Here is a 12921-nt window from a genome sequence, read left to right on the forward strand (position 1 = left end):
TCTTCATTTCCTTGTTCCTTTGTATTTTATATGTGTTCATATTTTCACTTTCCTCATTGCAGTAAAATGAATGTACAAATATATTGTAATATACAGGGTGTCCCATGTAACTTGAAAAATCAAAATATTGTGAGAGATATGCATCGAACGAAACAATGTTCCATATGAAAGTATAATAGTATTGTAGGTCCAATTCACCCATGCTACAATGAACCCACCCTGACACCCCCAGGGGGTAGGGCAACCTTTAAATGTTAAAAGGAAACCCCAATTTTTTTATTGCAGATTCGAATTTCACGTTTAAAAATACATAGGTTTTGTCCAACACATTTTGTTCCATTCATGATAGATAGATGGTGTCGTAAGTGCAACGTCTTAATTGTCTCGCAAATACAGTGTCTGGCAAGTGTGTGAGGAGGGATACTGTGGCCTAGAAGCATTGTGCTCGCACAGTTTTCGGTTAAATCATTATTATTTAGTTCCCAGTAGTCGGTGATTGTATGGTCAGTGCAGTGTGACCACAAAGAGTGGGGTATTCAACATCATGGATTATCTATCCGTAGAAGAAAAAAATGAAATGATTCTTGGTTATGGTGAATGGAGAAGGAACATTGACAATGCTGTGGCCCTTTAAGCGGAAAGTTTTCCTGACAGGCTACGATCGCATTCTTCATTTGTTCAAGTTGTCAAACAGTTCTGTGCTGAAGAAAGTGTACTACCTAAAAAAAAAGGGTTCGTAGAGCAACTGCCACTGGAGAGCATAATCAAATTGCAGTCCCAGCCACGGTGGCTCATAATCCCCAGGCGAGTACGCGAGTAATGTCATTCCAGTCAGGAATTTCTCACAATAGTGTTTGGAGGATATTGAAACATCACAAATTTCATCCCTATCATGTGTGCATGTATCAGGAACTTCATGGCAATGATTTTCACAATCGAGAGGTGTTTTGTGAATGAGAGCATGAACAAATACTAGTCGACAAGCAGTTCTTTCATAGAGTACTTTTCTCAGACGAGTCAACCATCATAAACCATGGTTAGGTTAATCGTCACAAAATGCATTATTGGAGCATGAAGTTGAACATCAACATTCTTGTGGTGTTGAATCATAGGTCACAAACTGATTGGTCCTATGTTTTTGACGGCGCAAATATCAAACATTTTTGTATGAGAATTTACCGACATTGCTTGATGATGTAAACCTTGCACTGTGACAGCACTTGCGGTTCCAACATGACGGTTGTCCAGCACATAATGAAATAGTAGCATGGGAGGAATTAAACTGCATGTACAATGGTCGTTGAATTGGTAGAGGAAGTTTGGTTCATTGGCCTGCCAGATTGCCAGACTTTACGTCGCCGGATTTCTTTTTGTGAGGATATCTGAAAGAATGTGTTTATCAAGAGGTGCCAACAACCCACGCAAACGTGATCAAACAAATAAGAAATGCTTGTGCATACATTGATGGAGATACACTTCTGTTGTGTTATTGTGTTCAATCATTTGAACAATGCATCAACAAATGCATTGAAGTTCGATAACATCATTTCGAACATTGCATGGAATAATTGCATATAGCACCCTGATGGTGAGAGGCGACGGGACTCACCCACAACAAGCACCCCGATGGTGAGAGGCGAACAGACGGCACCATCCATCTATCTATCACGAATGGAACAAAATGTGTCGGAAAAAACCTATGTATTTTCAGATGTCTAATTCGAATCTGCAATAAAAAAAATAGGGATTCTGTTTTAACAATTGAAGGTTATCCCCTGCTCCACCCTCCCTCACCCGCAGGGGTGGTGGAGTGAGTTCATTGTAGCGTAGGTGACTTGCCCCCACAATACTATTATACTTTCATATGGAACATTGTTTTGTTCGATGCATATTTCTAGCGATATTTCAATTTTTCAAGTTACATGGGACACCCTGTATTTAAAAAATAAATGTGTTTTTTATAAAGTTGATTTTATAAGATTGTTACAATCGAATATTGTACTGCATGTAAGCTGCTTATGGGTTCAGGATCCAACACAATGAAAACTAGCCTGTTACATCAAGGCAACAAGATACGGTTTGTTGTTGTAAATTATGTAAATGATATGCAAACTACCTGTTACAAAATGAAGTTGTCTTGTACGCTACTTCCCATTACAGGCATGGAAGATGAGATCTGCCCATATGCAACCTTCCATCTACTTGGCTTCCGAGAAGAAATGGACCCCTCAAAGGCTATGCAGTTCCAGACCTTCCCACACCAAAATGGACATGGAGGTCATGCTCATTCTCGAAGTGGCTCTCAGTCTATGGTAAACAATTCTACATTCTGTTACATTTTGTACATGGTGACAATTTGGGGGGGGGGGATGAGCCAATGTGAGCATTTGTCGGTACCAATATTATCCAATATAAGATTGCAAATATTCCAAGAAGAATGTGAATGGTGCATTAACATAATTAATAAATGCACATAAACAGGTGATTGCATTGGGTTTTTGCTTTGCAATAGATACTGTCTTACATTACACAACTAGTATAGAATCACAGGCTATTTATAGATATATCAGAGCAGTAAAATTTTTGTGATAATATGACATTATTAATCAATACTGATAGAATACTGATCTGTCGTGTCCGTAATATATTGTAACTTTATAAGTTACTAGCATTTGTTTGCCAATGGAACTCAAAATGACTGTTTAAAAGCGATAATAATAATAAAATCTTCTTTATTAGAGTGGGCGTGTTTCAGCCTCGTGGGCTGCTCTTACAACAGACCCTTGTCTGGGTGATTATTACAAAGTAAAGTAATAGTAAAGTACAAATGGAATATATGAACGTACCCTGATTACATGTAAGCTGGATGAACACTGAATATAAAAATATAAATTGAATAGAAATAAGAAAGAATAAAGGATTATATATATAAACTAATGAACATAGATATCTAATGTTCATCGCTTTCATCTTTAGTGCATATACATATATGAAGTCAGCTGGAACAATGAATGAAACAGCAATAGCAATAATAATAATAATAAATATAGTAATATAACTTGGAATAGAAATTTTAAAAAATGTGAAACAGTCTCAAAAACCTATTTTTTTCTGAGCCAATTTACATGAAAAAAATGACGTATTAGAAAAATGCTATTAATTAAATTATGATATAGAGTTGCAGTAATACCTTTTCTTTCCATTAACAAGTTGATTAGAAGATAAATGTAAAATAATTCAGAATGAAGAAGCATCAGTATTAGTACCGGTGGATATTGGTAGGAGTATCAGCATCAATATCACTATCAACTCAAAATGGTATAAGCCCAGTCCAAATTTTTATTTATTTATTTATTGTACAAAACAGCCTCGTGCCAATGGGAAGTACAGCCGTGTGCCAAGCCAAAATGGACCAAACTCAACTTTTTCACCTGAATATGATGACCCAGCAAACTGTGAGCCTGAAGAGGATCAGTACGGAAGTCAGTATGGTCCATACGGAGCTCCATATGATCACTATGGAAGCCGTGGTTCTGTGAGCCGCAGGAGTGTAGGTATGTATAGCATGTAACATGTCAAATAGTACCACTTGTGGATAGAAATTGATTTTAGACATTCACTATGTTGTGTGTTGAAGAATCTTTTGCATAAAAGCATAACTTACACCACATGCTAACTTTTTCATGCAGGTAATGTTCATTGTTTTTTTGGCATATTTCTTATTTCCTCAAGCTTTCAACACATCTTATTTTGTATATCTGTATGCCTTACTTCAATAACATTATCAAGTACTATATTATGATTTTGCTCATTGATGAGAAAGAAAATTATCTCAAATTAGTTCAGGAGCAATGCAGATATAATTACTTAATTTTCTATGCTTCTATAATAATGAAATAGTAATATGTATGTTTATTAATTTCATTCATTACAATAGGATCATTATTATTTTTGTAATGTATACAAGGCAGTACACATTGAAAGATACAAATATTTGAGAAGTAAAAGTAAAGTTGAAGGCACAGAGAGAACTGGAAGTGGTGGATCCACATCTCATATATAGTTACCAATCTTAATGCAAAGCCAATTCAATCAGCCTTAAACATCTGTAATTGTTTTTCTTGGATATTTTCACTCTTTTTGACTTTTGATCAACTGATAACAATGTGAGGACTGAGTGTGATTCACCTTATTCATGTCAACAACCTTATTAAGGATGGACTGAGTACATTCCTGTGCTATCTTCAAAGCTTCAGCAAATGGCCTGGTAGTGTGGGGCTGATCTTTCATTACTGTGTCCTGAACTTTATCTATCATCTCATCAGATGTTGAGGTGCAACCTTGCTCATCGCAACATTGGGTCAACTTCAAGCTCGTTTGTACCAGAAGCAGCTCAAATTACTTTGAAGTTATAGAAATACTTTAAGTTTTTGGCACCCTCTCTACTGTCCATCCTGGTTACACCTACTTTACACCTTCCTCCAATAACCACATGACTATGTTTTTATGGTTTTATTGATGAAACATAGTAGCCTTATATTTTAAATACTTTACTGTTATAGAACATTTTTATTGTATGCTTTATTTAATACCTACATAATGACATCAAAATAACAGTAATCTCTCAGCTTAAATTGCTACATGATTTTGCAATATACTTATGTTATACAGCAGTAACTTCAGTTAACAAATCCAACTGTTTTCAAAACAAGTAGCCATGCTTATGTAGTCAGAAATAATGTTGTGGCGCTACTCGAGGGAGCATGCCTGGATTGGCACTCCCCTGATGGTGGTGCTCAGTTGCCCAGCTCACTCTGATCTTAATCTGCTCTTGGTTTGTTCCACATTAAATTCAACTACAAGTGTGATTTCTTTTTTGTGAAAGTTATTGGATCACAGCTCGGTTGGCCATTCTTTCTATTTTGATACATAGGTTGCACTTGCCTCTACTCAATTACATACAAAACAGATAAGTTAACAGATCAACATGAAGTTTATGATATATTCATATGAAGGATTAATGATGGTGTAGCATATGGTTCTGAATGGAGAGGAGGTGACATGCATATGTGAACTTCATTGCCATGCTAAAAAATTACATCATCAGTAACATTTACCAGATGCTCCTTATTTTTACATTTAGGTGTTCAAAGAATTTAAGGACTTGAAATGCAAGGAAGAAGATGTAATTATACAGGCTCATTCAATATATAACTGGAAATAAGTTGTAACAAATATTTATAACAAGCACAAAAAGAACTACAGTACTATGTTTCAACATAGTCCCCCCCCTCCTATTCCACCACTTGATAAGGACACTGATTCCACAGGAAAAAAAATAATTTGGACACGTGCGTAACCACTCGTGCACCGCTGACTGGACTTTGTCGTCATTCTGGAACCTCGAGACACTTCGTCCATCTTTCAGTGGACCAAAGATGTGGAAATTGGAAGGTGCGACATCGGGTGAATATGGAGGGTGTGGTAAGCACTCAAACTTTAGGTCCTCGATGTAGACAATGTGACACTGGCAGTGTGTGGTCTCGCATTTTCATGGAGCAAAAGCACACCAGTGTACAACAGACCACGTCGTCTCTACAGAATGGTTGGTTTCAGTTTTTCGTGCAATTGGAGTAGGTGGTACAGTTTACATTATGACCATCTGGGATGCAATTTCACTGACAGTAATATGCCGGTTCTCCCATATCAAGTCCTCCACTTGAGCAATGTGGCTTTCTGTGACTGCATTGACCGAGCGACCTCGATGCGGAGAATCTTCAACACTGCTTATGCCCTGTTTAAGGGTGCCACCATCTTGTGTAACTGTTTCCCAACATCCCATGCACGAGGCAGGCATGCCAGCCCCAGCTATGAGTAGCTTACAGATGCGTTCACAAAATAACAAACATATAACAATCAAGGTCGTATTTTAGATTTTTTATATTACTTTTCTGGTTATTTGTCCCAGGTACGATACCCAGTGGAGACACATAGTGGTTCAGATCCCACTTTAAACTGTAGGGCAGTCCCTATTAGCCTTGCTGTGCATAAAGTGGACTTAAAACACCAATTCAATCAATTAATCAATTTTCCGGTTATTTATTGAATGCACCTTGTATTTACATCACCTACCATGTTAGATTCAAAGCATATGTATGTCATGTTTTATGTACTCATAATATACTATTTTTTGCAGGTTCAGTACGGAATATCCCCGCCTCGGGCAGCCCTGAGCCACCTCCACCACCACCACGTAATCACGATCCCAATAATTCTTCATTCAACGACTCAAAAGACAGCAACGAGATTTCTGAGGCTGAGTGTGATCGAGATCAACTTGTCAATAGAAATTACGGTGGTAAGTGTTTCTACAATTTGGCATAAATTCATTGTTCACTTTGAAACTATAAAATAATACTAAAAGTAAGGTAAAGGTAATGAAAATAGAATTGACAATCTAATTGTTTTAATTTGAAATAAAGGGAATATTTTTTCCAGTTAAGTTGTTCAATAAGTATCTTCTTTCAGATTATACTATTTGTGTAATATAGGGCTCAGCCGATATTTTGCATAAATTTTGCACGAAAAATGTATTTTTTATTACATAACATATTCTGATGTATTTCTTGAATATTCTAAAGCAAATTTCTTGGTAAATTGCATATAGTTGGAGAAAAATATTTACGCAACAATATTGATCAATATTTTGATCAAATTGTAATTATTGCAGTTTTCAAAGTATCAGTATCGGTGGGAATCGGTAAGAGTATCAGTATCGACTCAAAGTGGTATCGACTCAGCCCTAGTGTAATACCAACATTAGTATTATGATATTAGTACAGTAAACATCAGTTTTTATCATCTTACTCATTCCCCACTCTTTTTTTAACACTATTAATTCTCATTGAGTTATCTTCAACTTTAAAAGTTAAACACTAATCTTAATTGTATCATAGTTAATAATATTCTTGTTACACACATTGTCCACAAAACTGAAAAATACTAAGTGCTAAGATCAGGTTGGACCAACAAACACTTTTATAGCAGTGTTGGTATCAACTGATGATATCATTCATTGCTAGTGTGGAATTTCGGCTCATATGTATTCGTTATTAAAACTCCATAATCATTTGGTTTGCTATTATATGCACACTACCAGCCAGCATCATTCTTGAGTCGGGTATCCTTTGAGCTAGGGATGTGACAAATATGAGCCCCAGTATATGAATATTAGCTGAAAATTGCATATTAGAACTGATATCAAAGTTGATAAAATTCTGCTAATTAATCAGATTCTGATATTCAGTTTGTTACATTAAAATTTTCATCATTTAGAACATATTATATTGCTTTAATTTTGGCAAGTTCTGAAAAGAAAGAAACAACAGAAATGCAGTTGTGAAATTCTGTTTTCTTGTAATGATTGCAAATGTCACAAGTTTATTTTCATAAATGTATGAGAACTCTTTCTGTATTTTTGTAAACTATCTATGACTATAATAAACAGAGTTCTGTTTGTATATGTATGTGTTTATCAGTATTGATTAAACTTTGTTATCAGAATCGGGATAACAAAAAAATATCAGTGAGTGTATCTCATCACTTCACTGATTTGAGAAAAAAAAGCAGTAGTGGAATGTATATTGAATAAACTGTATATTAGGTAGACTTCTTGAAAAAATTACCCCCAACCCCAAAAGGCCACATCAAGGCCTATCAAGTGGCTTTTAATTGGGTAACACAGTGATCTGACTTTGTAGGCCAAACTCCCATTACTATTTTTTTTTTCAAGCAGCTTCCTTACCTCACTAATGATGCTGGCTCAAAACCAAAATTTGGGGTTCCTACCAAGGATCAAAACAAAAACCAAGATGCTTTAGCTCATTTCTAGAATACCTATTTAAGTATTTATATCTTGGATATTATTCAGTCAGCTATCATGGAGGAAAACTACTCATTACAAAGAGGCAGTTGCATTGTCTGAATTTAGGGATGGGACCAATTAATCGGTACTCTATCGGTATCGGGCTGATGTAGGCATATTGGTGTATCAGTTTATCAGTAAAATTACCAATTATTTTACCAATCTGATATATCTATAAATATCTTATAACTCAGTGCAAAATTTTGCCATTATAATTTTTATGGGTAATCTTCATGGCCTACTTTGTACATAAGTAAATATCTAAATATGCAACTTCTTTTGCACTGCAGTCACCTCAAAACACACATTTATTAAGGAGGTCAATGAACCATTCAGGTTCTTCAAGGATCATTTGGAATTTTATATCAGATCGGTAGAATATTGGTTATTGGTATCAACAAATTTTATGTCTGTACTTTTTTGGTATCGGCCAAAATTTCATATCAGCCCATCCCTAATTGAATTGGAAGATATTTTAAAGCAGAGCCCTGGTAGATTTTTATTAAAATGTTGCAGTGCTCTTTTTATTATTATTATATTATAGAGTAACTTGTAAGTCCCTAAAATATCTAAGTGTTTATGCAATTGTTAAGAACACTGTGTTAGTTCCAGTGTTGGTGCAAAATGCTACAGTTAATTTCCAGAAGAGCTGTTTTAAGTATGTATATCTTGTACTAGGTATATTATTCAGTCAGCTGTCATGGAAAAAAATCTGTTCAGTATACCAGCCAATGAGTACAACAGACATTTGGCCATGCATAAGTTTTAGTTAAATGTTGTCACACAATAAAGTTCCACTTAGGTAGCTAGTGACTGCTGTGATATTATATTTTGTTCTGTTGCAAAGATTTTACCCTGAAAAGTAAGATATATAAACAGAATTAGCAGTGAGTGATGGAATTTAGATTTGAATTGGAATTTGCCAAGTGACCAGTCACTCAGTTAAGAACAGAACAATCATTACCATTTGTTGACTTTAGTTTTGTGCAGATTGACATGTGATGTTATGATTGCCTAGTTGACCTTTATTTGACCTGCACCAAAAGTGTTTTCCAATCTTTGTCCCTTGATCAATTATACTCCATCGCAGTAGTCTGTGGAGCAATGCCATGCATACTGGTAGAGAAGACGAGAAAGTGAATAGGCAGAGCAAAGCAGTGCCCTCTTCTGCAATGGCTGGTGGCTGCAGTTGCATTGTCTCTCTTTCCATGCAATATCTCTCCCTCTCACACATTTTCATTGGTCGAGGCCTGTCGAGTGACTACTTGCACAGAGAACTTGTTTTCATTTCTTTACACCAAGACTCCTGGAACATACGAACAGGTGTTCTCGGGTTATCAGCCGGGGTGTAAGGGGTACCTTCCACGTAGGCGCCCAAAAGTCAACCTCACTTCCACGTAGTGCACCCTGGACTAAAGACTAACGAGGCTCTGGCGACTGGCTCCATGGCCAGTATAATTTTGTTTGTGTTGTCCTGTGTTTTGTCCTTATATGTGCTGAGTGTTCTTTGCAGCCTCGGTTTTTAACAACAGTCAGAACATTTTAATCTTTTATGATTTTAATTAAGCAACGTTAGAGTTGTTACGTGTAACGGTAAGGGGCTGGACCCCGTATAGTGTGGCGGGTGCAAGATAGCCTTAGTGCTGACGCACCCAAAAATTTTAAAATCAAATCAAATCAAATCAAATCGGGTTATCAGCCAGGTTAAATTGGAGTTAGCTTCCAACGTGATGTGGTGTAGCTTGGACACTGTCTTCCTATTGGCTCGCTCTGGTTCCTAATAATGTTCTCATTGGCTGGTATCTTGTTTTTATGGAGGAGTGGTTTCCAGGCATTGCTGAGCTGTTGTCCCACATCCCTGTTGAGATTGGTGCTTTCCCGTGAAATGGCTATGGCTTCCTTTGCCTGTCAGTCACAGTAACTGCCACATTTGGCTATTATTTTCTAGTCAGCAAATAAAATCCTGTGTCCCTCAGTGAGGTTATAGTCATATAACCTTACACTGGTCTCCATTTTTCCATTCCCTGAAGATGAAAGCAACGTATGCACTCGAAACATTGGAAGCTAACTCCAATTTAACCTGGCTGTTAACTCAAGAACACCTGTTCGAATCACGTCACCGGAAAGCTACAATTCCTGTTTCCTGGAACATAGTATAGCTATGGGCAACCAGTAATCCATCATGAAATCCTATTTTTCTTTCTTTCTGTTCTTAAATAGACTTTTAGACATGAAATTTCCAAACTTATACACTAAGTATTACATTTACCAAAGTAGATGATTATGGTCCATTCTCGAAAAGGAGAAAATTATTAGCATAAATAGAGACACAGCGGCTTAGGTTATGACATTTTTCATAGATACGTTCACTGCAGAAAAGTAAGTAAGTATTTTGACTATTAGAAGTGTATTACAACAGCATTAACACACAAACATTTCACATAGTACTTTGTGCCCTCTTTAGGTTTCAGTAAATCATTTCTATTCATATTACTGAATAGATGTAAAAGATGGTAAATGACATTTTGGTCATTTTGCAAAATGTGTCATCCTTCAATTTTCGAGTGAAATTGCCGTGTCAATAGAATTTGCATTGGACTCTGTGAAACCTTCTGAAATTGTTAAACACAACACGAAAACAATTTATCTACAGTAAAGCTTCTAATAACCTTTTTTCTTAATGAATTCATAAATGACCAAAATGTCACTTACCATGTTTTACACCTGAACCCTTCACATGATGCTGTGCAGAACCATGGAAATTTCAAGTTGCATGCAGTTGCAAGAACTGTCCTAAAATTCTGATTGCTGGTTCTTGTAGCAATCTGCTACTTTTAACCGTGCAGCAAGCATAGTCTCACTATAAACCTTGTATGGGAACAGTGAATGTTTACATTGTGAATACAATTAAATTTCAGTTGTGGCTACAAATAGCATTGCTCATGTAACCATTGCAAATAACGGAAATTCTTTCCTGCCTGTCCATTTGACCACTTAATACGATCAGGTGATAGTAATATTTATGATGTTATAGACAACTGGTTTAAGATAGAAAATAAACTAACCTTAATGTGCCAGGATTCAGGGGTGCCCATCCCCCCCAAGGCCAATTGTGCATCCCCCTCAAAATCATGTCATGCGTTTCCCCCAAATCATATCATTCGCGCCCTTAAACCATATCGTAATCCCCACAAAATATTTAATTACGACAGTGTGTCTACTGAAAGTAACTTTTTGCTTAGCTTTACTGAACATTATAATTGATCTGCCCCTCCTCCCTAAACAGGGGTGCCATCACTCAAGACCACCCCTAAAATCATTCATCATAATCGAGAATATTGCGTGGATCCCACTTTCAACTGTAGGTTCAGTCCCGATTAGCCTTAGAGTGCATAAAGTGGACTTAAAAAACCAAAACAATCAATCGAGAATATCGCTTGTCTTGTAATGCAGCTTTAGTATAAAAAAAAAAATATTCATCTCATTAAACCGCCAAACACACATCGTAGCAACAAATTATTGCGAGTGAAGCAAGCAAGAAAATTTTTTACATCCACTTCTTTGCAGGCTTTCAAGAATATTAATTTTATGGGGTGTCTATACTTGCTTAACATCCTGAGATATTTAGTCTTTTCCTTTTCCAGCTTTTCCTTTGGCACATTCGGGGTCGAAAATGTGTGGATGCCTTATCGCTAAATACAGTCTCCAAAATGTAATGTTCGAACTCTCTCTCCACTACAGAAATCCCTCGACAATCTAAGATTTAACACTTTATCAAGAGATTTCTATCTCCCCCTTTAAATTTCATACGCAATCCTACCACCAAAATTTCCATGCCAATTTTAGACTTACTGTTAATATTGAAGAGTAGATATTGGCTCCTTCAAAAAATTAATTCGCAGTCTCCACACCAGAATTTCCGCAACAGTCTAAGACAATAGTAATACACAAGAATTGGATATCCCCTTCAATTTAATGCTCAATCCCCCTCTATCTAAAGTACTCGCCATAATCTAAGACCTAGAGTTGGATACTGTCACCCCCAAAGTTTAATTCAGAATCCCCCTCAGAACCCACGTGTCAATTAAGGCCTAATAACAGTTGGGATGAAAAGTTCGTAGGCTAACATAGTAAAAAATATTTTTTTGACAAAATTCGATTTTATTATTCAATATAGTTGCCTTCGAGGGCGATACAACAATTATAGCGGTCATACAATTTTTCGATGCCATTTTTATAGTACGATTTCTCTTTAACCTCAAAATAGGCCTCAGTTTCGGCGATTACCTCTTCATCAGTGCTAAATTTCTTTCCAGCGAGCATTCTTTTAAGGTCTGCAAACAGGAAAAAGTCACTTGGGGCCAGATCTGGAGAATATGGTGGATGGGGAAGCAATTTTATTACGGTTGAATATCGCTAAACATTGCTCCGAATCATCGAAACGTTGTTGCTTTTGATCGATTGTGAGCACGCGCGGCACCCATTTTGCACACAGCTTTCGCATGTTCAAATATTCATGCACAATATGTCCAACACGTTCCTTTCATATTTTTAAAGTCTCAGCTATCTCGATCAACTTCACTTTACGATCATTTAAAATTATTTTGTGGACTTTTTTGATGTTTTCGTCGGTAACAGCCTCTTTGGGGCATCCACTGCGTGCATCGTCTTCGATGCTCATTTCGCCTCGTTTAAATTTAGCAAACCACTTCTCAACGGTTGATTTTCCTGGTGCAGAGTCCGAATAATGTTTATCAAGCCAAGCCTTGGCTTCAACAGTATTTTTTTTCGCCAAAAAGCAATGCTTTATTAACACACGAAATTCTTTTTTATCCATTTTTTCGCAATAACAAAAGCTGCTTCACTCACAATGCTATATCCCACGAAATAATTATCCGGCAGCTGTGAAATTTATACACGTATCTTTTGAAGGTTAGTACTAAGTAAAAATCACATGGATTTAATTCTAGTAACGCCATCTATGAGTCAGCCTACGA

General features: G+C 36.6%; 1 protein-coding gene across 50 annotated transcripts in view; it reads left to right on the forward strand.

The window, feature by feature from the left end:
• Dscam1 (Down syndrome cell adhesion molecule 1) overlaps nucleotides 1-12921 on the forward strand; it is a 426431-nt gene that overhangs the window by 397461 nt on the left and 16049 nt on the right. For all 50 annotated transcript variants that reach the window (XM_083125269.1, XM_083125286.1, XM_083125279.1 and 47 more), the window contains 3 exons: nucleotides 2161-2312; nucleotides 3368-3554; nucleotides 6197-6358. In XM_083125269.1, the coding sequence (XP_082981395.1) occupies nucleotides 2161-2312; nucleotides 3368-3554; nucleotides 6197-6358 (501 nt within the window). The remainder of the gene's footprint in view (nucleotides 1-2160; nucleotides 2313-3367; nucleotides 3555-6196; nucleotides 6359-12921) is intronic.

Source organism: Lepisma saccharinum, chromosome 7 (assembly GCF_977018435.1).
Source record: "Lepisma saccharinum chromosome 7, izLepSacc3.1, whole genome shotgun sequence".
NCBI lineage: Eukaryota > Metazoa > Arthropoda > Insecta > Zygentoma > Lepismatidae > Lepisma > Lepisma saccharinum.